This window comes from Geospiza fortis, unplaced genomic scaffold (assembly GCF_000277835.1).
Source record: "Geospiza fortis unplaced genomic scaffold, GeoFor_1.0 scaffold282, whole genome shotgun sequence".
Lineage (NCBI taxonomy): Eukaryota > Metazoa > Chordata > Aves > Passeriformes > Thraupidae > Geospiza > Geospiza fortis.
The window spans coordinates 1,152,205-1,179,519 of NW_005054424.1; the positions used below are offsets into that span (position 1 = coordinate 1,152,205).

The 27,315-nt window shown below is 40.1% G+C and overlaps 1 protein-coding gene across 2 annotated transcripts in view; it reads right to left on the reverse strand.

The window, feature by feature from the left end:
* Positions 1-27,315, reverse strand: part of DNAJB6 (DnaJ heat shock protein family (Hsp40) member B6) — a 48,901-nt gene that overhangs the window by 14,281 nt on the left and 7,305 nt on the right. For both annotated transcript variants that reach the window (XM_014309367.2, XM_005426761.2), the window contains exons 5-7: positions 19,065-19,199; positions 18,163-18,307; positions 16,699-16,769 (exon numbers count right to left, since the gene is read on the reverse strand). In XM_014309367.2, the coding sequence (XP_014164842.1) occupies positions 16,699-16,769; positions 18,163-18,307; positions 19,065-19,199 (351 nt within the window). The remainder of the gene's footprint in view (positions 1-16,698; positions 16,770-18,162; positions 18,308-19,064; positions 19,200-27,315) is intronic.

Consider the following 27,315-nt stretch of genomic DNA (forward strand, 5'->3'; position numbering starts at 1 on the left):
CTGAACCGCAATGGAAGGAGCAACCAAAAGTGAAAGAAAGAGATCCCCATTTAAACACATTTGTCTGAAGTCGATTGCACTGCGATCTTGGTAATCTGTTGATAAGATTTTTCTACCAAAGTACTTTTCCATTGTTACAGCAGCTCTGGTATTAATATTTACCTTGGCAGAAGCTACCAGGGTTCTTCCTAGGCTGAAGTCCACCAGTTGCTGGGAAATCTCAGGCTTTACAGGAACCAGTTCAACTTGAGAACTCATCTAACAGATCTGTCCACAGGCCTGGATTACCCTGGGCTGAAAAAATCCTGGAGATCAACTGGATCTCTTGTTTCTTCTCATGAAAGCTTCATATCTAATGTCTGATAGCACAGAGAAGACAGCAGGAGACCAAGTGACTCTACTAAAACATAGAAATTGTCTAATTTAGGGGACCACACCTTGAAAGTTGTTTCCAGAAAGTTGCCAAATCATCAGGTTTTTTAATTCCTGTTGGAAACTACGGATGCTCATTATAAAACACCCAGCCCAGGGTATTTTCCAAAACCATGTGCACACACACACCCCTCACCTCTCCTGAAACTGTAGACAACATGCTCAGCCAAGAAAATACTCCCTCACCATTACTAGAGGCTATGTTGAGCAAGTTCTTCTGATTAATAGCTCTTAAACTTGTTTCTAAATGCCAGGAAACACTAACACAGTGACGCTCAGCAGGAGTTATAAAACCCTCCTTCAGCCTGGGCTCTCTTGGGTTTGTCAGACTCGACAGAAACCAAAATTTGCATTGAGCTCTCTTTGGAAAACGTCTCTGAGTTTGGCAGTGACAGCCCTTAAAAATCTCTCTCTTGCTATTTGATGTGATGCTTACAAGAAGAAGCAGCCATTTTAAAACCCTCTGATTAAAAAGATGCACATAGTTTTGAAAGCTGAAAGAGCCTGAAGTCACTCAGAAACTATCCAGGGAATGCTGGAGCAGCTGCCCCATCTGCACCGTCACTTTTGTAAACTGTAGAGGGAGTTTATTTCAACAGTGACGTTTACCAGCCAAAGCACAGGACAAACAACGAGGTTTTGAGTCAGCTCACAACAGATCAGTGTCTTTCACCAATTATTGGCAATCATTTTCCTTCTGGAGCAAACGCACTGGGTGTTACAGAGAACACAAGGTGATTTGGGGTTTCCTGGTGTCTGTCTGAGACTCCTGTCCTGCAGAATTCAAGGAGATATTTATCCAAAGTGGTGCCTGGAGTGCTCAGCTGGATAGAAACAGAAGATGCCAGCAGCTCCCAGTCCATGGCCTGCAGAAACCTGCTCCCAGTGTCCCACCCCTCCTCTCACATCCTGCACTGGCTGAGACAGCTCAGCTCTCTCAGCACCAATGGCACTGCTCTCTGGTGTGGGTTATGTCTCCCTGCTTCAACCCAAAAGCTCATATTAAGTTTATAATTAGGGGATTTGGGCCAGGACCAGCACTACTATCTTGCCTGCCATGCAAGCCAGGCATTTCCTGCCGGGGGGAAAAAAAATCCAGAAGTGGCAGGAGACAGCAGGGGAGGTGGTGGCAAAGTCCTGGGAAGTGATGGAAAAACAAGGGTGTGGGATTTGGGAAAAGGGACAGGCTGATGGAGTGCTATTTCTGTCCTGGGAGAGGCCTGGCTGCAGCACCTCCAGTGCCCAGGAAAGGGCAGGGCTCAAAGCTGATTTCTGCTCCATGCTCAGAGCAACCCTCTGCCCTCCTGGCTTTAACAGCTGCCAGTGGACTTGCTCCTTTCATTTCTGCCCTCCTATTCATCTGCTCCAGTGCCAGCTCACACAGCTCCTGCCCAGCTGTGGCACAGACCAGAGCAGGGAAAGCCCCACACTGGGTTCTCTCACCCTCCCTGCCCTGCAGCAGCTCCCTTAGACAGTTCCAACTTTAGATTTTCCTTTTTTTCTTTATGTGGATTTTACCTGCCACCCCCATCCACACCCAAGAACCCCATGATATCCTGCATGCAGCTCAGCGTGTACCAACACGAATCCTGCATTCCCAGCACATCACAAGCTACTCAAGGCACATTTCCCCACAAAGATTCCCCAGTCTGCAACAAACTGGTAAAATAAAGTGAGTTTTCAGCACACACCAACCACAAAGGTGCTGCTTTGAAAGGAAATGTGATCATGCTGTTCCCATGGTGGCTATCAGGGATCAATGGCTACAGCCACTCCTGTTGGACCAGGTCAAGCTCTGGAGCCTGGCCTAAAGAGAGGGAGCTGCTGGGAGAGCCTAGAGTTACCTGCTCCTGCCAAAACTTCCTCATCAGAACCTTTTACAGCGCAATGAATTGGTCCCACATTGTTTCTGAAGCAAGAGAGAAGGCACAGGCTGAGCACACCCAGGTTTCTGCAGCTATTTTCCTTCTGTTAAAGCACACCAGGGCATCCATATGGATCATGCCAGTTGCTCTCATCTTAAAGATCTGGGATGTTGGAAATGCAAATGGCAGGAGGTAACAACATGAATCCTCACGTTTCCAGCAAGCAGAGAGATGACCCAATTTGCATGCTCAAAGGGAATTTTATTAATTTTAAAAGACTTTATCAAGAAGGGGCCTTTTATTCATTTCTGCATGAATTTTGAAATGAAGCAAAGAATGAGGAATGAGCTTCACAGCTTGACATATATAAATACAAATTAGCAAGATTTCAAGCTCAGAGCTTGACCAAATGGACCTGATTTTTAAACACCAATCAAAATTACTTAAAAAATTATATTTTCTACACTCTTCAGGGTCATGGCAGAGGTCTACCCCAGTTTCCTGCAAGTCTCATTGCACAGCACTACATTGAAGTTACCAGACCCCTTTAACACCCTGTACCAGGGGCTTCTGCTCTTGGGGTTTCTCTCTCCAACACACCTCACACAACTCATGGCTGAGGTGGAGCTCAGAACACTGTACCTCTGTCTGTCTCTTACATGGCTTCTCTTCCTCCAGAATTGTATCACTGATATCAAGTTATTTGATTTGGTTTGATACTACAAGGGCAGACAGTGATAGGACAAGGGGGGATGGCTTTAAACCATTGAAAGAGGGCAGGTACAGATGAGATATTTGGAAGAAATCTTTACTGTGGGGGTGGTGAGGCACTGCCACAGGCTGCCCAGGAAAGCTGTGGATGCCCCAGCCCTGGAAGTGTTCAAGGCCAGGTTGGACAGGGCTCTGAGCAACCTGGGACAGTGGAAGGTGTCCCTGCCCATGGCAGGGGATCAGAACCGGCTGAACTTTAAGATCCCTTCCAACTCAAATTGTCCTGAAACAAAGAGGGTTTTTTTGTCTGAGCTCTATTTCGACCTCAGACAGAAATCCCCGTGGGTTTCATCTCTACCATGAGGAAGTCTCACAGCCCAAGTTTCACTTTGAAATTGTATTTGAAGTGCAAACCAAAATCCTACTGAGGAATAAAAAAAGGAAGAAAAAGAAACCAGCCCTTATAATGAAACTTAATACTCATTACTAGAGGAAAACAAAGAAATAAAAATTCCACAGTGCAACTGCATGCAGACCTGCCAGGTCCTCCATGGTGTACCCAGACATGAGGTGCCTCCCATCAGTGTTTCCTCTGCCCCTGTGCCCAAGGAGAGCCCCATGGACCTTCACATCTCTCACATTTGTTCTCCAGAACCTCCCAGTTCCACACGAAACAGCTCCTTCACTGTCCCCAAAGACAAAACTTTGCTTCTTGTCTTCAGCCCTTCTAGGAGCTTCCACCACCAGGTCAAGCAAAATTGGCTTCTAATTAAAAAGCTCTTCAAACAGCAAAAGCAGAGGAAAAGTGCTCTTCTACTTTTGCAACAGATCTTTATAACTCTTAAAAACTAATGAGTTGAAGTATCAAGACGTCATCTTATATTCCCATTAGTGGCCCTCACTAAAGGAGCAACTTCAGAACAGTTCTGAGCAAGCCCTAATTTGCAAATTGTACAGCTGTGTTACATATTTTTCCATTGATTATCAGCTTTAAACCAGTCTTCAAAACCTTAATGCACAGCAAACCCAGATTACCGTAAAAGAAAAAAAAGCTACATCAAGAAAAAGCCATGCAGTTAAATTTAAAAAGAAAAGAATCTCATGAGTGACTTCAGAAAAATGTGATGAATGACTTCCCCAGCTGTTTTGTCAACACTTCCATAGTAATTTGGCAAAAGCACAAAATCACTGAGTTTATACTTTCATCAGATGGCTATTAGTGCTGTTGAAATATCACAGACACGAGACAGTGAGTGCAAGCCCACGTTTCGTATCGCTCTGTCCACACTCCGTTTGCAAGGTCTCATCTTTTCAGGTTAATCATTTGAAAAATATTCTCCCTTCTACCCTGAGGCTTAAATATGACACTTGGCTCTGACACAAAGGGTTTCACATATTAATTGTAAAAAAAAAGAAGAGATACCTGCCCACTCCAATTATACCCCCCAACATGCAATTTATTCCTCATCCATCTATCCCTGTAGGACTACAGCAAGCAAACCCCATCTTCCAGTGTGAGCACACATCCCTGATTTACAGAGGTCCAGAGACCATCATCTTTTAAATGACCCTGAAAGCATCACATGCTCACAGTAACAGGACATCTCTTCTGAGGCTCAGTAGGTTTCAAAGTACATGAACTTTCATCACAAAACTGAGTTCCCAATGACAGGAACACTAAGTTGTTAGCTACTGTTCCATTTCTGACACAAAAATGACAAGCCTGAAATTTTAAAAAATAGCGTTTCAAGTTGACATTCAATGGTAGTTTTGATTAAATACTATATTTAATTATGAAATCTGTACAATTGGCCTTAGAGGAGACACGACTCCCAATCTGCACAAACTTTTGTTGCTTGGCATCTCCAATCCACCTCAAAAGTTTCCAAACATTGTTCTTTCCCACCCATAGTCAAGATCTATGCCTTGAAACCCACCACAGTTTAGAAATACAGTTTTTCAAATCCTAACAATGTTTATAAATGCAATGTATACACACATATACATGCAGGTATTTAAACAGATAAAAATAAATTGTTCCATGTATGCTTCTCAAAATGAACTTCTGACTCAAACAACCAATAGAGAGAGCACAGAAATGAAGATTTTCTCAACTGACAAAAACCCAAACACCAACCAGGAACATGACTACCACCCAACACTAACAGTACTTACAATTCTCTTTTGTGCCTGGAAACAGAATCATCATTTATACATTCCTTCTGCAGAGATCCAGTGGGGGCAGGCAAGATTTTACCAAGAGAGCTTTGTGAGTTTTGGAAAGAGGAGAGTTTGAAGAGTGGCATTGGTACCTCTGGGTGCACCCAGGAAGGCCATGTACCTCCCAGGAAAGCCACCCAGGGCTGCTCCCATCCTGTGAGGCTGCAGTGGCACCATCCCACCTTCTCCTCTTCTCAAGGAGATCCGTGGATGAAGCACCAAGGACAGGAACAACCACAATCTCTGGGGCCAAAGCAAAAAAGGGAGCACCAGTATTTAAGAACTTTCCATAATGGCAGAGAAGCTGGAGTGCTCCACATTCCAGAAGGGTGGAATGCACACTGCAGAGCCCAGTGGCTCTTGGTGGAGAAGTGGATGTGACCTGGGGAGGGCTGTACCCACCAAAACTGCACAACTGAACACACCTGAAGTTGTCATAACCAGTTTCTGTTCAAAATCACCCAGCATAAAGATGTACCCTCATCTCCTGTAATTCTGTAATGGCAGTGAAAGCTTTATGAAAAAATGTTTAAGTGACTATTTGTCAGTGGGCTCAATTTATGATGGTATAAATATTTGAAAAATTATAAAAACAACTTTCAAAACTGCTGTGGTTTGAGCTATGTAACTACAATTTTGTAGCAGCCCAAAGTGCAGCATCCAGCAGAGCTACTCCACCCCTTCCTTGAACATCAGCAAACTCAGAATCTTCTCAGAAACATTTGCCAAGAGTTTTACTGAGTGTGAAGGTGTCAAACTCAATTTACACAAAAGCATTTCTCCTCAGCCTTGTGAGTCAGTGTGGGTCCCTTTGCAGGGCTGAAAATGTCCTGCAGACAGCACTGTGACACAGAGAGCAAACCTGGAACAGATGCACAACAGGTAAGGCTGATGTTCACCTACATTTGTTATCATGCAAGTCAGTGACTGACAGAAATAGCCCCAGATTTTGCACATTTGAGAACATATTGTCACTTTCCAATTAAAATTCTGACCTTGCTTGAACTGCTGGTATTGGATACAGCCTGGTATCTCTACAGAAACAATCTCCATTTACAGTAATATTTTAAAATACTAAATAAAAGAATCATGAACTGTTTTTCTAAGGAGAAAGTTGCTTAGACAAGACTGAACAGTGGACTGGGAACAGAATTGGAGCCAAAAGGGCAGCAAAATTGCCTTCCAGGAGATGGAATCTGTTTGCAAAAGCCTTCAAAGCACTGGATTCAATTGAGAAAATAAATCAACAAATAAAACCACACTGTTGTAACAGTAATAAATAGACACTGATGACAGTTCAGCTAGGACCTGAGTGTCCACCTCTACTTCAGTTTTAACTGAAAATCTGGAGGACCTAGATTTTAAAAGATTAGCCGGAATAGTCACAAAAATAGAAAACCCAAGAGGCTTTGACCTCTGTTAACAATCTATCATCTAACCTACATGAAAGCTGCACTCCAAGTTGCCAGCTTGGCTCTGTGCCCCTTCCAGGCCCAAACCCAACAGCAGAGACACTGACAATTTGGGTAATTTTGCCACCACACCCAGAAAACACAAGAGCAATCTGAATCTAGAGCCCAGCATGAACCAAGGGCTCATTTCTGGTTTCAGGAGGAGCTGGGAGGTGCAAAGCAAAATCTCCCCCCACAAACAGCTCTCATAAAAGAACTTTCCACTTCTGGAAACTATTCTGTGCAGGGCAACAAGCACCTCCCCTGAACAGAGCAGCACGGGCATGCACTTGGCTTGGTAATTTATTCCACAAAAAGGGTTACCAGGGATGGAGTCATCACCTTCTATAAACATTCCGAGGGCAAAACCACACATGTGATCTCAGAGCAAGTGCTAGAGGAGAGGGGAGAGTAGAAACCACGTAAGAGTAATCAATTAATCTTATGCTCTCAATTTGTTTGATCAAGAAGAGCAGGGAGGTTTGAACACCTGTGTCTTCTCAGAAAAATGTTTTAATCCCTGAGTTGAGTTTCTTGTTTTTAGGAGTGATTATAAGAAGCATCTTCTCAATTAGTCACTGCATTAGAAGCCACTTAAAAGTCACTTTCTGTTCTATGACACTTTTCGAGACAGAGTTATAGCTATTAATAAATAAATTATTAATGGCTACAAAACTGCTATGAGAAAGCTTCAGGACAAATTACTCTACTTTCTTTTAACCTTTAACCAAATGGACTTTCTTCCAATTCTTTCAGGCTAATACTTTCAATATATATCAAAAGTAGGGCAACAGCATGATTTCAAAAGTACTTTTGAAATTTAGACACCCCCCCCTTGCAATAGATCCTGTAATTTAGATACTATATAGGAGTAACTGACATTGATATGTAACAGCTCTAAAATGTGAATATGCATAGTAAAGTACACATCATTTTCTTTTTACTTAACAGTGGTAAAAACCAATAATCTTGTCATTTTCTACCTGCCTCTCAAGAGAAAAGGGTGTTTAGTCTACAAAGACCGGGCAGTGACTGTAACAGAGGACTCGATTTGTACAGTAAACAAAACTGCATTTTCCACCTCTGCAATAGGTTCCACACAGAATGCAACTCAAATCTTTGAAGGTCCTTGGAAAATACAGATAAAATTGATGGATTTGTTTTGCTTTGACAAGTTCCAGTTCCAGTACATTTCAAAACAATTGTTTTTAACAATTTTAACAGTTTAGAAATCATTTACTGCTAACAAACATTCAAGGTGTGCAGTGGCTACACACTTTGCAAACTACAGAAATGTTTCTGTCCAGGCCTCCTTTTAGGCCAGAAAAAGGCAGAGCAGTACAGCACGTACACTTGTTTGCTTTTCCATTAACAAGATTCCTTGTGTCACTGCAGCTGGCTCTGGCCATGCTGGTGACTGGAAAAAGCCTTACACTTTTTATTACTTGCTCAGAAAGGAGACTGCACAAGGGCTATTTTCAGGGCTGATTATTTAGATCTCAAAATATGGTTCATTTGACCATTGAAGAATAACATTCTGGAGTTCCAGTGCTCTTCAAGCAGGATAGCTTTCCCAGAAAATTTGGAAGGACCTCAAGAGATACCAGGATTTTACCACACAATAGCTTACCTTTTAGTTTTGCTACAAACTATGTTTGTTCCTTATATGACCCAAATGCTGATGAATTGTAATTCTAGGAAGTCGCCTTTCCTCAAGTTCTCCTTAGAAATAAACCTAACAAATGAAGCTCTGGGTATATACAGAACCCAAAATATCCACAGGCAGGTTTTTCACACGCAGGCCTGTAAGACACTTCCCTGGCTATTCTGTAGAACTATTTATCTGACATAATGCAGTTTTAGGCATTGAGCACAATACCAAAGGTGATTCCATTAACAAAAAGCCAACTCTTTTCCTCACAGTCACTTAAAATTCAAAACACATGTATTGCTACCCACTTGAGATTTAACACACAGTAAAAATAAAAAACTTTAGATCATTAAAACATTGCCAGCATTCAAGAAAGTGAACAGTTTACTCTGAAATGTGGATCTTTGCTGTATCATTACATTGATTAATAAGAGACATCCTAATCTTCAACTGAGGGGTAGGAATTAGGCTGCCTCAAGGTATGCAGCCAGTAGTTGGTGAGAAGACAGGGCATACACAAGGGCTCATTGTATTGCAAATTCCAAATCTAACTCCTTGGCACAGTCATCACTGACCTGCCCTGGTTCCTCCTCCCCCTCACTTAACATCCAACCCATCCATTACAATAAAGCCACTTACCTGAACAGATCCAGAATGTCTTCTCCCACATGAAGTCCACTCTTGGCACCTACACATCCCAAACTGGATGCTTTAGGGCAATAGTCATGAGGCTGCCCCAGGTGCACGTGGTGCTGGCTCCTCTCTTCCCAGCTCCCCTGCTTCCTCAGCACCTCCCGAGACAAAGCAGCCCCCACATGACAAAAGCATCCCCCAGTCTGAAAACCACAGTAAGGGAACATGACCTGTGCATCAGTGTCAACCCACCAGGAGGGAAGAAGCCAAGTACAGCCCATGGAGGAGGGCTGGAAGGAGCACTGTGCTCCACGGTGCATCTCACTCTGTGCTCCAGGCTCCCAGAGCTTCCACTACTTCTCTGTAAAGCCCAAGCAATCCCTTCTTACTAGGAGATATTTTTCAGAAAGCTGGTCTTTAAGACATGAAAGCCAGAGAAACTACTGCTCTTGGCAGCTTCTTCCAACAGTTAATCATCCATGTGTTAAAAATGTATGTTTATCTTCTCATTTGAATTTGTCTAGCCTGATACAAATATTTATACTCCTCTTCCAAACAAGGCAACCTTTCATATGCTCAGTTTTTTCTAACTGGTGTACACATTTTTTTAGAATCAAAGTGGAATTTGGCACACCATCCTCAGGCTGCAGAAGCACCTCCCTTGCTTGTGCTGGCAGGGGAACGGCCTCCAGAGCAGGGCTGAGCCTGGGCAGCCAGAGAACAGGCAGGGTTCACTGGAGGAGGAGACAGAGACAAACACCCACCACTTCTGCATTCACTGTGATAACTCGTGATCGTGTTTTCCTGATGAGAAAGGCAAAAGCCAAATGAGGAGGAAAGTCCTTGAAATTTATGTCAACAGCACAAAACAAGCTGCATTGTTTTCCTGCTTCTCCCTTACTGGTTTCAAGGACCTTAAGATTTGCTGTTCTTCTCAGGGGTACACCATCCAATCCCAGAAAAGACAGAAGTAGCACTAGAGGTGTTTTAATAAAAGAAACATTTTGGTGGTTATCCTAACTCTCAAGGTGAATGTCCCCAGAAGGAAAATCTTCCACCTCTTTGCAATTACTCAAGAGCAAAATCAAAAACTGAGGGCAGGTTTGTGAATGCTACTCCTGCTTGCAGGCAGTGCCAGATACAGCCAAAATAGCTCCAAGTGAATTTCTAGCTCTCTACTGCTCTCCTGGACAGCCAGCTCCCACCTGGTGTAGAACAGATGAATAATGCCCTTTCATTATCCAAGTGCAGTACATTTGGTGATAGGGACTGACTGTATTTCCATAAGCACCCAGCAGTAAGAAATGGGATTAGCAGAGTAATTCTCAGGGGTGTCTGAGTGACTACTCAACAGGAGATGTCCAAATAATTCAAAGCACCAAACTGCCTTCTGACAAGAGGCAGTGATATTACAGAAAGCCTGGTCAAAGTCCTCTGGAGACAGAAAGTCTTGTCCTCCAGCTAAGAAATGCTGCATGAAAGGCTGAGCCTTGGCCATGTGAGTTTTCTCCATTTTCCTTCAGAAATACTTTCAGAGAGAAGTTCAAAACAATTTTAAAACATCCACAGTCTAGCTCCCCCTGGAAGGAGAATGACAGCGACTGATACTGCAGAATGCTCTTACACAAAAGCAAAGCACAGTATTTCCATTGCTGATGTTGACAAATATCACAACAGGATGAGAAATGCAGATTTAGTTTCTGTGAAGAGTAAAAGGCAGTCTCCAACTACATGTCTAGGAGAAAACTTTGCCAGAGGTGGCTATGGTGACAGTTATGCAAATGTGTGATAAATTAGCAAGTTAATCTTACTCTATATATCAGTTACAAAGATTAACACAGGCTTGACATGTATTTCTGGAGGGAAACCGAAAGATGGATGAGGCTGCCCAGTTTCTCTATCACATGTCTCAAAGCCTCTGCAGCCTTATGACTTTTTTTATTATTGTGAGGTAAATTCCCCTCCTGCACCACAATTCAATCAAGCTTGTGACTGGAACCAAGACCGAAGATTCCAGAGCTACTGCTTTGCATTTTCAGCTGGTTTAGTAACACCTTCGAGCAACTCCGTTACAGACACAGCCAAGTAATTCTCTTTTCTGGCCATCACAAATGTGTGTTCCACAATATGAATTCTATGACCAGTCACCAGGCTGGATTCGGATTCCTCTCTTATTCTAGTAACTCAAATAAATTCAATGCAGGAAATTTCAACTTTGACTTTTAACTTCAAAAAGAAGGAGGAATTGAAGTGCTCTCAATGTCACGAAACAGAGCAGCAAGCTCACAAAAGAGCTTTTCCAAACTAGGTGTTACTATTTCATCTCTCTTTAACATTCAGGTGAATGAAAGGATTCAGCTTTACTTTCACTGCTGGTAAACTAGCAGCTACAGGGTTTTGTTTGTTTCTGTTTTTATGAAATTCACTTGAAGCTGGTTGCTTTGCAAAGAAGAGCTAGAAAAGCCCTTGTTTGAGATTCAGAGGTAAAGGTAAGCTATAGGCTAAAGCCAAATTTTAAGAGTTATCACCAGAAACCTCTAAAAATATTTTTTCTTGTAAGTTTTAAGTCAGGTTCAAAAATTATCTCTTTTTAGTGAGTTTAAAATTAACTCAATATGCTGCAAAGTTAACTTTATTGTAAAAGCCAGAGAAACTAAAGAGAATTCTATTTAATCGTGTCCTTCTGATAAAATGTTTTACTTATCTTCTCAATTAAGCATACTTTAATCCTCACCACAGCATTTTGAATCTGACAATATCTGAAAGTCTTTCACTTCCTTCATTCTTTTAGAAGGTAATTAGCAGTGAGGCCATCCGTGCAATCCACCTCACACCAGGACAGCCCAGCTTTCAGGCCTGGGCACTATCACCTCCAAACTCCTGCCTATCTTTTGGCCACAGCAGCATGACAGAGCATAAAGTACTCATGTGGGGTTTTGATTAACTTTCTACCAGCTGTTGTAAGTGAGATAACACCTAATGCAGCACTGAGTCTGCCACAACAGAGTTTTCAGAGAAGTTTCAGTGAGTTTAAATCAGTACAGCCTGCAGAGGTTCACGGTTACGGCTCTGATCATCACAGGATTGTAATTCTTTCGTGACTTTTTTTAATCTGACAGCATCTCAAACGTAAGTTTTACTATTTTGTGAATGTATGACCTATATAGCAGAGAATAAACCAACCATCTTCAGCTTTAACCTTTCAGGAGTGCACTTCACTCAACAACCAACTTTAGCCAAGGTATATTTTTAAAAACCAAGTAGGAAATCCACTAGAATTAAACATTCAAATGTACAGTTTGTAACACTAACAAAGCCAACACTCTTCATTCCAGCTCCAGTGAAATGTAAGGACCATTTCAGCATTTCAGGTGGAAGGTAAGAAGTTCTGTACCTACAACAACCACTTGAAGACAAACAATAACAAGAAAACCCAAACTATGTTGAGGCAAATCAAGCCTGTGGTCATAGCTCAGTCATAAAGTAAACAAGCCCTGAGGGTGCAGACAGTGCAAACAGGCTTTCTTATGTTAAAAAAGAGAAAGTTTCAAAGTTTGATTGCTCTGACTGGCAGATTACTGATGTCCATATTGTCACTAGCCCATGAGAATACCATTACTTAAAAATAAGCCTTAATAACCAGAACATCCAAAAACCACAACCAAAGAGGCAGATTTTCCAAAAATACTAAGAAACACTTCCACAAAAAGGTTAACAAGTATTTTAAGAACTAAGCCCTTTTCAAAGGTTCTCTGACCACAAGAATCAAACAGCTGTAGCATTCATTCTGCAACACAACCATCTTCAGAAGCACTATCCTGTTACAACCACAGATTAAACTCAGGCAAAGGAGCTCACTGCTCAAACAGAACAGAAGCAGATTCAGGAACTCACATTTCCAAAAATAAAAAATAAAATCTAACTTTATCACTGGACTATCCCACGGATGGTGTGAAACACAGCGCAGCTCAATACAAAAGACAAACCTCCAGTTACACCTAATGCCAAAACACTGAAGGAGTCAAGGAAACAGGATAACCAAACACAAACACTGAGAAGAGATACAAACCCTCTGGGCTTAGAGATGATGGGTTTTTAAATCTTTTACAATCTTGTTTTCAGCATTCTAACTCAGCTCATCAATTAATCACAAGTTGATACAGGATCCACCTAAGAAATGCTACACACACACTCTCTGCAGAGCAGCTTTGTCACCTACAGCACAAACCAAGCCCTCTGATTCCCAGCAGAGAAGGTCTTGTGAGAACTGAGCACTGCAGGAGGGCAGCCATTTTACAGTGTGAAGCATTCCAACACAAAATCCCAAACTCCTTCAGTAAAGCCAAGTGGAAGGGGCAGGTGCCATGCAATCTATAGAGAAACTGGGGTTAGTGTGCTGCACTGGGATTACTGCCATGCACGAGGGACTGCAAAGAGGTTGCACCAGGAGAAAGCATCACAAAGTTCTTGTATCCACCAATGAACTTTGAAGCAGAGCATGAAAGACTAAATGACTTAGCAGGTTCAAAAACTCCATCTTGGTTTTTCCAAACCGCTGTTTTTCTGGAATGCTTAATTTAAATGGGATGGTGTCCCTAAACATTCAAAATTAATCCCTCATGTATGAAAATACGGCACTTTTAATCCAATAGCACCTGCTTTTGAAAGCTGCCTCATCCCACTGTATATTTGTACCTAGCATTTGCTATCAGGAACTTTTTCTGTTGTTAATTATTTTGTACTATTTTGGCCAAAATTGAAGTTTAAGGAAATGTGCTGCCCTTGATGATCTATCACTTCTAATAAACAGGTTTTGTACATCTATGCAAATTATGGATTAGAAAGGAACAACATTAAATTTTTTTGAAAGCAACCTAACAAGTGGGTTTTCAGGAGAAAACAACTAAATTCAGCAAAAAAATTCTGAATAAAACATGGAATGTGAGTTAATTTTGTGTTTTAAAAAAGGAGCTGGATGCAAGAAGTTGCATAAAAAAATGTTGGATGTGATGTTATTTCAAAAAACACTGACAGAGATGGAGACTGTTAGGTTTAGGTCAAGTGAACAATGACAAATTTTTAAACCTGGAACTGAATTGCTGGTCCAATGATACATCTGGACGAAGACCACATATCCAGTTCAACTACCAGCCTATGGAAATGCTGGTGTGTGGGTAATTCACTCCTGCAGGAATCTACTGCCAAATTCTGCCTTCTGCTGACTCATTCCCCTGTGTTTTGCCAGTTTCTACCACGGAAATGCAGCACTGCCACTTCAGTGCTGCATTTTGGCCAGCTCTGACAAGCAGCTTTAGGGGTCTGAAGGCAGAACAGAGACTATCCAAAAAACTGGATCTTGAGCACACTTAGTGTTAAAGAATTCACTACAGAACCCTGGTGTGACCTGTTTGTGTGTAACACTGTGAGAAGGATCACACTTTCCTAGGTAAGAAGATAAACATGTGGGTACAGACCTGCCAGCCTAACTGTGTTCTTAACCTGAGCAAGGTAATTGAAATGTTAAAGAAGATGACTTGGAATAAAACTAGAAGGCGAAGTTTGGCACTTTTATATAAAATCTATGGGTATCCAGAGGAAGGCATTCAAACTCAACTCCAGATTGTCCTAATTTTATTTCGACTTGGTTAATCAATTTTAAAGCACTTTTTACAATTTACATAATTTAAAGGAGCACACTGCATCCTATAAATATAAATTAACATTTTTAATAACTCAAGACATCACAACAAAGCCAAATTTTGAAATAAATTTCATGTTTAGTTATCTGGATCAAGAAGTAACATACATGGGGAGGGGGAAAAAACAGCATTAACAAGAAAACACTGTTTAGTTCTAAACTAAGTTTGTGCTTCTACATCAAAAACACAACACTAAAGTGACAGGAACTCTGCAAAGAACTTGAAAGGTATATAACTTCTTTAGTCCCAAAACCAAAGTATATATTTATTTTTTCTTCTACGTGTTATTTTTTTTCAGTTCTATCAAATTAGCATTAATGGTAGAGGGACAAAAGTACAATATACTAACTTTACTGCAAATACAAATTCTGTTGTAGCAGTTTGTTAGGCTTGGTTTGGCTTAAGTTGAAATGGTTTTCCTGCATGAAAAACAAGAGCATATCTTTTCAATGTATTTAATAATCAACACATTTGTTAGTACAAAGCAGATGGCGTTCAGCAAGAAGGCATTGGGTGATCATTTGAAAACACCATGCTTTTTTTTTTTTTTTTTTAACCACTAAACCACACTGAAGAGTTTTGTGCAGGCCAGATGTTCAAAGCTGGTGCACAGATGAAAGGTGCACATCCATGATCTATGCATGGAACTATCCAGAACCTGGCAGGTGTTAACATACACCATTAGTTACCTGCATGCTTTCTCTGTGACACACCAAAACCAAATCATCTTTCACTAAACTTTGAAAATCTGGTCTTAGCTACAAATGAACACTTCACTCCATTAATTTAACAAAGGGCATTAATCCATCTTTTGATTTTTGGCTGAGGACTAAAAATAAGAGTGAGATATCATAATCCTAATAATTTTGTCCAAATTCTCAAAGCAATTATTTGTTCTCAAAACAGCAAGAAAAAGAATCTCATAATTCTCAGTCTTTTTGTAATTATTAAATGTTAAATAATAAATTTATCAAATGTATATTTATATTTACTACAGATTATTTTTTTAAGCAAATCTCAGAATAACTTTAGAAAACTTTTTAAAACAGAATTGCTTTAGGCCTAGACTTAAAATAATTACGTATTAGGGCAAAAGATGGAGTTAGAGAGTCAGCCTCTGAATGCTCTTAAAAATAGGTGCTTCAAATACAGGTTTAGAAATGAAATTAAAAATAATGTTTTCAGTCACACTGAAGAAAACATCTGCAAAGAAAAAAGGCCCTCATCCTTAAGATTGAAGAAAAAGATGATAAGGGGGGGAAAAAAAAAAAGCACCGTTTTCCCAAGTTGCCCAAATCACACACAGACACAGGAAGGTTACAAATGCCATTCATGAAAGAATGCACCACAAACATCAGCATTTATTCATTTTGAATTTTTTTTTTAGCAAATGACAAAAGACTCAGCTCACTGGCTTCACTTTTGTTTACCTTTTGCTTACATTACACATTTAAACATTTGTCAAAACTTACTAAAGTTGTCTGCATTCATGCACAACTAGAAAACATCCTTAATTTATTTAAACCAGAAATGCATTACCAGAAATGTATTAACATTGTTCACTACTAAACATTAAAAAAAAAAAAAGTTGAAATTATTAAAAAGGTTATCCTGGAACTGTTAACTTCACAGCAGACTTGAACTACTAATTGGCTCACATTTCAAATTGGAAAAAGCAAGATTCATGCTAGTGTTAGTGTACATCTCGCCCTAGCACTACTGAAGGATCATGGTTCACCTTGATCACAGATAAGAAAAGAAAAGTGCATACAGAAGTTTACAACATTTTAAAGGACAAAAAATGGTCCAATTGATGTGGTCCCAACGATTAACTCAAAAGTCTATGACAAATATGAGCTTCTGTGAGCTACTTATACTACTTAAGATTGAGTACGGATATACAGAAAGTTGAATTCATTTGAAATCTTCAAAAAATGTTCCTGTCAATCCTCAAATGGTGGCTGTTAGAGCTTAAAATTTCTGTTAAATGCGTGCGTTGAATTACTTGTTATCCAAGCGTAGCAGCTGCTCCTTACCATTTATTGTTAGTGACCTTAACTGGCCATCTTCTTCAACTTCTACTCTCTCATGTCCATTCTCAACAATCCTGCAGGACAAAAACACCATGAGCCATTTCAGAGCACTGCAGGCAGTTTTGAACACACACCAGACCTCAGGTTTAGATAACAAACTGTAAGGGAGCAGCACCTGCTTAATGCAACTGTACTTGGCAAGCTTTGGTATTTACCAGTGCCGGAGCTGGCACCAGCACCCAGCTGCATTTCCCCACTGCTTAGTCAGGAAAATTGCCTTCTGCAAGCTGGAATCCTCCAGGATGTGGAGTTCACAGTTACAGCTGCCACCTCACACATTGTCACAGTTGTGCTCACACTACACACTGTTATCTAGGCCTAAATGCCTTGACAGATCAACTGCACAATCTTGACACTGCATTTAGTCCCTACCCATTTGTTAAATATATGATATTCTAGATCAAATCACAATTTTGTACACAAGACAGTCTAAAATTCATTTTTAATTTGATCAGAGCAAGTAATTTGTAGACTTACTATACACTAACTTTATGACCAGCATGCATGTTACAAAATTCAAGTATCCCTGATTGAAAAGAGAGATTATTAAAGAGCTTTTGAGTTTTCAGATTTTTCTGGCATACACTTAGAAAAATATTATGACCACACCAGCATGTGATCCAGAGGCTGTTTGTTATTAAGTGGTCAAGATGATAGGAGCTCTCCAGTACAACAGTTCACAGAAGAACCTTGCACTTACAAGTATGGGACCCAAGTTAACAAACAAAAACAATTCATCCTCCTTCACTTTTCCGTAATTTTCTATTAAGTAATGAAATTACTTAATTGTTCAGTACTCCTATATTGATTATAATACTCCATGTAGGTTTTTCTATAGTTAACTAAGACTTGGGTTTCCGAAATGCTATGATTTGCCCATCACAAGCATGAAATGGAGTACAGAAAGTACACTGTGTACAGAACTTGAAAATTCACTTCCAACAAACAGGCATTTTTCTCCAAAGCAGGCTTCAGTTTCTTGTTTCATGTAACAGACAGAAAAAAATTACTAGAAAGACTTCACTCAAACACTGCCTAGGAAAGCACACTAAGCAGATGCTAGAGAAATTCTTTCATAACATCTGCAAAACCAAAATTCTTCCTAGTGAAGGACCATAGTAAAAGGTGCAGCACTACACAGGAGATTCTGAAGCCTAAAAGACATCCAGCTACAGCATTAAGTAACTCAACAATGCCAAGAAGAGGCAGAGAACCCAACAGAGCATTTCAAGATGTTTTTAAGCATTCAGAGAAATCCAATATGATGAACATAACAACAAAAGTAAAACATGAAAACATGCATCATTGTATGTGTGTGTGCAAAGATACAATATATTTATATGCATGTAACTATAGGTATGTAAGTCTCTACATATAGTTTCATATAAATATATTTATAACACTTGCCTCTTTGTAGTAATTTTTCTGCCATTAACTATTTTAGTTGAGGTTGATACTGATTTGAAGTTTCCCATTCCACTGCCACCAAATGACGTAGAGGAGAATGATGAACTAAGGCCTCCATGTCCCAGGGAGCCAAACGAAGTAAAACCTATTGAAAAAGAAGGCATTTGAATAAAATGTAATTTTGCATGGCTGTGGGATCCAAACTTATCATCCACTCAGACTTCATCCTACTTTCAGCTGGCTTCATCACACAGCATCAGTGACTAAATGGCATTAACACCAGCCTGAGAATAAAACCACGGCTCCAGCCCCATCCACTTCTCTCATATGGACCCACAGTTCAAGTTCCAAATGCACAGCATTGTCCTAAAACCATTTGCCAATTTCTCCCCTGAAAAGGCATTCAACCTTTATCCACATTGTGCCCTCAGGGGAAAGCCAGCAACCCTAACGAATCTGATCATCAGCTTTAGCTCAGATGTTGGGATGCCCCAAGCTGGCAGACAGAACAAGTCCTGGATCAGTAACACCCCAAACAATGCCCAGATTCCCAGCACTCTAAGCAGTACCATGGGGTTTAGGCACATGTTTTTCAGAACCTGTAATAAAAGCCATCACACTCCTGAAAGCAAACAGAACAAAAGAATTCTAAAGCCATGAAGAAACTATAGCACCAAAATAAAGAAAACAGAAAGTTCTACTTCTTAAAGATCTGTTTACTCTACATGAACTTTCAGGTAGCCCAAATACTCTATAACTGTGGCTTAATTTTCATTTACACCTTGCAGACACCAGCTTAATTAAAAACAAAATTAGTCACAGAATTGCCTGAATGGAGAAGCCAGCTTGTATTGCAATCCTTTGTGAGCCAAAATTGCATTCTTAAATGTTATGATATTTACCTGCATCAAATGGAGAGAAAGCACTTCCAAAAGCAGGGAATCCACCAAAGGCAGAGAAAAATGATCCACCACCACCTCTGCTTCTGCTTCCCCTTTGACCCCGCCTGCCACCGAAGAAGTCCTCAAAAGGGTCTTCTACAAAACAGAAGACAACATTTAAGAGTCAATATTACTGAGTGATTCTGTATTTAATCCTTAGGAATTATTTATTTTAAAAAAATTGTTAACAGGTAAGATTCTTCCTTTGAAACATTTGAGGCTACTGAACTAAGACTCCCGCAAATGTAATTGCTATGCTCCTTCTGGTCTAAATTCTGCTTGCTTCTGGACCTAAAAATAATTTTTATATATATAAAGTAGCTGACTTCCTTATTTTACCTGTTTAACATTAAAAACTAGTAATCCTAATGGAAAATATTGCATTCAGGTACCTGAACTTTCTAGCTTATTTCTATTCAAGATTTATTGTGGATCACCATGATCTGAAAAGTAACTTCCAGGTAGGTTGTATTAATTATTGGAATCTAAAAACAGCAGCCAGGGATTGATGACTCATAACCCTGAAGTGTTCCAAGTGTTTAATTTAGCACTTGCCACATTAGATACTCCAAACACGTATTCTGATGCACATTTAGCAGCAAAGCATGGAGGTTTACACACAGTGTCCCAAGGAGGCATTCAGTCTGTACCAAGTAGGAGGGAGAGGGCAAAAATAGAGAAAGGGGGTCATGGATAAAATGCTATTTTAAATTCTAGTTCCACTGTTATGTCATTCAGAACAGCTATTGTTCCATCCCCACCAGGAAGACAATAGTCTCTTTCCAAAAAGGAAAAAAAAAGATGGGGGAGGTGTCAGGCCATGGGGTACAACACCAGCACCTATACAAGCAGTCTTTATTTACTAGAATTATCAGAAAACTGCCTTTCTCTAATTCTCTTGAGACAAAGAACAACAGAAAAGAATTGCAATCATAAACCAGAAAGTCAATAAACATAATACTTGCATTAAAACCAGAAAAGTTTAGGAACTACTCTCTTCATCAATCACAACTCTTCCAGAATGAGTGTTATTGAGAACACCAATGATTTTACCAAGTTTTTCAGTATTGAAAGTTCAGAATAAACTTTTAATGAAAACTGCAGAACCTGGTGATAGCAGCAATAGAGGTATGAAAGCAAGGAAAGACTTGTGACTGCCTGACTGTTCAGAACTACAGGTGACAAAGTGAAGGTCAGAAATGCAGTATTTGTTCCACTTCTGGTACCTCCACAAAAATCCAAACTGATTTATGATAAATCACCAAGTTAATACAATATGCATTATGCATCATTAAGTAATCAATATGATAATAAAAATATGTAAGTTACCATCTGGTTTTGTGCAATTAAATATGAAATGTCACAATGTATTTATGCTGAACAAGGGCAGCTGCTAAAAAAAACCCTACCCCCTCCCAACCTCCATAGTTATTGAGTAAAACAACACAGGACCTAACTTTTATCTTACATACACTGGCAAGCAAGTAGCAAGATTTTTTTTCTACCTCAGACACTTTGTTTTGTAGCTTCTTTTTTTCCATGTAAAGCAATTTTTCCTCAATATAAAGATGACCTATTAGTACCTTTATAGAAGTTAACCAACACTTAAACATGGAAATATGGGAATTATTATAATTTCCAAAACAAGCACTACGTCCATTTTTAAAATAGGCCAGTTTTGTCAGTCTAGCATATCAACCAGCAAGTACAACCACAGCAGTTAATTGTTCTGTAGCCCAATTTATTCTCACAGGAATGACTCATAGGCTAGTTATGAAGGTCATTCACTCACGTGTACAAATGATCTATATACTGTATTACTCCCACTGTTAAGCTTTCTATTTATAATCCAAATTTTCTCGTTACCTGGAGTTTGAATAAAAACAAAACAACCTATCATGTAAGCTCTGTGGTTTTAATCTCTCACAGTGTATCAGCCTATTCTGCAAGTGAATTTCTCCTCCCCAGCACAACAGCTGCAGAAACAAAGTTATTTAAGGGAAGATCATGGACTCTCCTAGAGATCCCTGCTATCAACCCAGCTTCTCAGTGGATTATTGCCACACCAAAGCCTAACCAAGATTTGGCCATGCCTTATCAGCCCGCACAGCAAAGGAAGAGGTCAGCACTTGGTATCAGCACGTGTTCAAACGTCAGGTGATTGCTGTCAGCAGCCTGGGAACAATTCTCCAGAGCTCTTCCTGTAATTCTCTCAAGTGAGACACAGCAACCACTCCACCGCAGTGCACTGCAGAATGCTCAGCAAGATGGATTATGCTGAGACAGGAAAAGGGGCAGGACTTGTCAGAGAAACTACTCCTTTATGATTCTGACAGCCAAGTACAGCAGGCAGAAGAAAAAAATACCAAGAACACTGAGAGAAGGCAGCAGGAGGCTGCTGCACTATCATTTGTTGTATCTACCACCAAACACACATTAATAGAGCAACCTCACAGCTAGGCAGACCCTGTTTATGCTTTTACTCCCTAAATCAGGATGATTAATGGCACCACTCAGCAAAATAATAACATTTCAGCCCCCTAAGTCTATTTTAGCAGAGCCTTTCCATCCCTGATAACCTTTTCACAAAAAAGGCCTTTTCCAAACAGTTCAAATGCAGGGTGTTGGGGTTTTTTTAATGATTCCTCTTACTACAGTCATTTTGGTACTTCCAGTCCATTTTTTACTGAATGTGAGCAGTGTACCAGATTAAGAAAACTGAGCAGCAAAAAGAAAAGAAAAAAAAATACAAAAAAAAAAGTCCAGGACTTTCTAAAAAGGGGAAAATACTATATAAATGCAACTTCCAAGCTTCAGAAAATCAAAATGTTAAACCAGTGATACTTAAGAGTATTACCAACCACTGTCTGGAGATAAATTCAGTATATTATAATCTAGGTATTACCAGAAGCTTATGGGAGGACAGAGTATTACATTCAGTTTCCATTAAAATGTTGGAGTATACTTCTAATGCAGAATTTGTGGTGCTGTAAGAACAGCAAAGATCAAGAGAGAACAAAAGGTGAGAAACCTCAAGGAAGCCAATGAGAAAGACTTCTTATCTACCAACAACAGCAGATTACATGAGACTTTTTGGAAAAAGGCAAATGCTTATGCACAGAACTCATGGTAGCCCATTACCAAAACACCAGTCAAAATGAAGGACTTCAGGACTTTTGCTGTTACTAGGTAGCAAGACTGAAGTTATAGAAGCCAAAAAGTTAATGTGGAGATTGGAACACAAAACCCCCAGCAACACGGAAGATTGTACACTAACAAACCTGTCCGAAAATAATTGCATTGGAGGTAATGTTTTCAGGAAAATTTTCTTTCTTTAGAAAAATCATTGCCAGTTCAAATGCAACAACTGTCTTTATTCTCTGGGTAAAACATTAAACCTGCTCCCTGAAAACCATGGAATATTACCTTGCTTTTCTGTAGTCACAAGAAAAGCATTTCACCTCTAAACAGGTCAAATAACAACAACTACTGTAATAAATATCACACTGCAGCTCAAAATAAGGCAGGTCGTGATCTCTCCACTCAGCTGTAACACAGAAACAAGATTTTTTCCCTTTCAGCTCATGGCAGAATACTACTTAAACGATGTGATTGTTTTCCCTTCCTGCCTTGTGATCATAGAACCAAATAAGTTGCACTAAGTCACTGATCCAAAAGAAAACACAGAGTTGTTACTTTCTGTTGCACCCATGAGATAATCTCTTTCAGCACTGGAAAGACTCATGTATCAGAAAAAAAAATGGGCAGGAAAGCACCATACAACAGGGGAAGGGAGAAAAGGAGTCAAATTCCACAAACTGAAGCACTCCACAATGCAGCTAAATTCACTATAGCAATCTAAGGCATTAGCTGAAATTACAATAGATGATAAACTGCAAGTGTCACATTTCCTATGGCAGTCACTTCTGCCAAGACCTCTGCATCCTGGCTGTTGCTTGGGGAACTAGATCAGGAATTGATATGCTGAAAAGAGCATCTCCAGATGAAAGTAATTTCAGCCACATCAGTTCTTTGCTAGAGTTCACAGTGTGGCTGTAAAAGCAAGTGTGCTGGTTACAAGACAGGCAGCAGCACAAGTGCCCAAGGGTCACAGGCAGCACAGGAGGATTCTTTCAGCCACAGAACGATGCCACTGCTCAGTGCTGAGCACATTCCACTGCAATGCCATCACTCACCTCCAAAAATCAAAGGTGTTGAGATAAATGGTGAGCTGTCAGCAAATGCTCTCCCATGCATGTACTGTCACAGTCAGAGATGTTGATAATCCTTTCAGGACAGTGTGCAAAGGGAATTACCCTGTCCAAGCAGGGCCACTGCTCTGGCCCCACTCACTGCAGCACCTCCCCAGCCAATGAACCTTCTTTCCTTTATTCTCCACCAACAGAGCCTCGCCACTGCCTCTGCCAAAACACAGCACCTGAGCTGAGTGCTCCTGATGCAGATGCAGGAGGGTGGCACTGGCACAACACAGGATAATGTGTTGTGGACAGGATAATGGAGAAAGGACAAAGGATGCTGTGCAGCCCCTAAGGAAGGGCACAGCCAAACCCAATGGCATTGAGCATTGCTGCAGTAAGCAAAGGCTGCCTGCTCCATCCTTTCCCCCCATCCTTTGTATCAAAAGCATCCCGTAATGGCTTTATACATCCTGCCAGAAGAGAGTCTCAAATGCAGGTCTGAACAATGTGTTTACAGACACAATACCCAGAATACAATAGAATTCTTGGAGTAGGTGTTTCCTACCTTGTATCCTATCTGAAAAAAGTTTCAAAGATGTAAATTTGCAGTAAACACACACAGAACCTACAGAACCTCATACTACAGCTCTGGAGAGCACTCAGGCACTAAAAAACACACCATGAGAACTGGAGGGGCCACCTGTAAACACTTTTGCATGGCAATATTTTCTTCCTTACAAAGTAAGCACACTGTTGATGCCCCTTATTAAGGAGAGACACCAAGATGTTGTTGCAAGCACGGTTGCTTCACGTGCCTAATGTCTCAGCATGATCTTTGTTAGTTGGTCTCTTCATAAATTAGATGTGAAATAGATGTTTGTCCCACTCATGTAATAAATTACAGAAGAAGCATTTGGAAGTACTTCTAGTGATTTATAGCAGAGATCTTGGGATTCATTCATTTCTAGAAAAACAGACCTAAAACATCACCTTTGAATGCCATCTATATGGTAACTACAGAGATGCTGGAGTACACTAATCAGCATTTCATACTTATCAAATGAATGCTCATATGTTCAGGCACACCTTAAAAATGAAGGCAACTTCCATTACCTTCCATTCCTTATGACCTGCTCTCCTGAGAAGATATTCAGCATTTGTGCTCTGACCAATTTAATCAGCTACCTGTACAAGAAAACCAAATCAAAACATTTCCTTGGGGACTAACAACCTCAGCCGGACTGGGATTCCCAAGACAAACTTTGGCTAGTATGCTATCAAACAGGTTTTCAATCTATCTAATGGGACATTAGACAAAGATTAAAATTTTAAGATAAACAAAAAAATTTGGAGCAAGGCCTCCTCCTTTCAGCAGGGCTAACTATATATTAGTTTGGCCATGGAGCCACAGCACTACCTACTCCTGTCTGATAATGCTGTCTGGGTGAGACAATTCCTGTGTTTCAAAAACCCTCTTTGAACCTATCAAGTTATTTCTGAAAAATTCATCGTGAGATTTGGGCCATTCAGTGGGTAATTATGATCTAAGACATTCATACCAAAGCAATGAATGCACATGCAAATCTGTGAGCACTTCAGAAATTGCACCAAAAACAGCAAATTTACATCAACAAAAAGATTAATTACCAAAAAGACACTGCTGTTCAAGATAGCTTTAAATGAAAGCCACCTCCATTTTCAGTTTTCATAATCCATTTTACTAACAAATACATTTTGCATTACAACATTTAAACAATCAATTATCAGAAATGGGATAGCATGCGAATTAAAACCATGATCTGATTCTTATGTGAACATTTTGCCACAGCAGGACAACTTTCTGTCCTTGAGACAAGTAGTTTGATGAAGCTGTCCCATTCAGAAAAAAACATCCTGAAACACCTATCATGTAGAGTTTGCAATGATTACTGCACATAAAATCTCCTCTCTCTTGTCAGGTTAAGACTCTTTTGCCTGGATACTAAAAGTAACTCACTGTAATTTTCCAGAACAGTCCTGCTTCTTTTTATGTAATCAATATTACAGTAGTGAATCTGAAGTAATTCTGAGCTTTGGTGGAACCAAAGTACATACCAGATAACCAGCTAGCTGACATTCTCTGTGACAAATATTTGTATCTAACTAGTTGTATAAAGGTTCTCAGTTTCATTTTGCCTTTCATTTCCAAGAGTAGATTTTGAAATATCACATAAACCAGGTAACCAGAATTCTCAAGGGAAAACTCCACAGAACCCCTATGGGTTTATATGCATTAAAGTACATTGTGAATTCTACTTCACAATTTAAAAAAACATTTAGATTTTATTACCATCTCCAAATGTATGTTTAGAAACCACAGCAAAACTGTCAAGACTACAGTGAGTGTTTAAAGAGATCCCACAGACAGACCTCTCTTGGGACATCAAAGTCCAGAGGGGGCATCCACCAGGAGCAATTTATCATGTTATCTGCCAGGGAGAGAAGCCCGGTTCCTTGTGGGATTCATTTAACGACACACCCAGGCACTGGAAGCAGTTTGAAATGCCCCAAACCATCCTGTCAAACTTGTAGACATTGCTGCTGGAGGATATTGGTCTGCTGTAGGCCCTGGGTTGTATTTCCTAGCCCATACCCAAATTACTCAGGCATCATTGATACATCTGGAGTCAGCTGAGATGGTTTAGGTTGTGTATGCAGCTTCTAGTCTAGAAAAAAAAGAATTAACTCCCTAAGGAGTTTCTGTTGGGTAATGTTCTGATCCTGTTATCAAAACTCCATCTTCCACAGTAACTCCTCACTGATAACATCTTCCAACACAGAACTCACTCTTGAAGTGAGAATCTGAAAAGCCTCTAAACCAAAACCAAATCAATTCTTTAACAGCCCAGCCTACACCAAAGCACATCAATTTCTGTTTCTCAGCCTGAAGCAGCAGTCACTCATCAATACACTTCCATTACCAGTGGTAACACTGGGATCTTTCCCTCCTGTGAACTGTTAAATTATAAAAGAAAAAAGGTCCTTGAAAAGTTTACAAGTAAAATACCAATAAAACACAACAACGAACACAAACCAAATCAAAGCAAGCATCACATGGAGTAGGATATAGCTATAAATAAAGTGGGATATACCTATACTCTATAAATGGAGCAGGATATAGCTAAAGTATAAAAGTTTAAGTATGCTGGCATGAAAAACCAACCCTACATTAAGAGTAAACAGTCAGAGAGCCAGAGGTGTATGGGACAGACTGAACAGCAGATCAGCAAACACTGCTATACCAAGACAGTACTTTGCAATGCAGAGTGTAGGGCTGCATAGGAAGCACCAACTTTTCTTCCTGTCACAAGGATCAGCATCCATCCGTATGTCAGAAGCTAAAAACTATCCCTAGGAGAGCTCACCAGAATACACACTCTGCTGTAACCACATGCCACAAAAAGCAAGCCCACAAATCTCAGAGTAAGAGCTCAGCATCTGTCATAGGATCAGATCAAGTTTTAAAAAGTACTTGCCTTCATGCACCCCTACATTTACAAAGAATTTGCCTGGGAAAAAACAATGAAAATAATCTGTGACTGTCTCCAGTGCAACACACAGCACATAACCTTTACTTTGCTCCCTTGGAAGCATTCAGAGCTGTCTCCAACAGTATTATAAATTTTCATTTAAAAAGTGTGAAGGGAGACATAATTTAAAAATCTACATTCTCCTCTTTCCTACAGATGAATAAAGATGTCTCTGGTTATAAAGAAAACTTTCTGTAACTGCAAGAGCAGTGCAGTATAGTTCAGTAGAGTTTAACAGACTCAATTCATAGCACCGTTTCAGAAATTCTTCATATCCATAAATTTACAGGAATTATGCATATGAATGCTGCTCTTTACATACTCAATGACAATCAGGATATAGAGAGTCCCACCTGCATTCTGTGGGCTTCACTACATGCCACTTCAAACTGCATAAAAAGTACACATGTTTTAAAGTATTTATTCAATTTCATCTTTGATTCC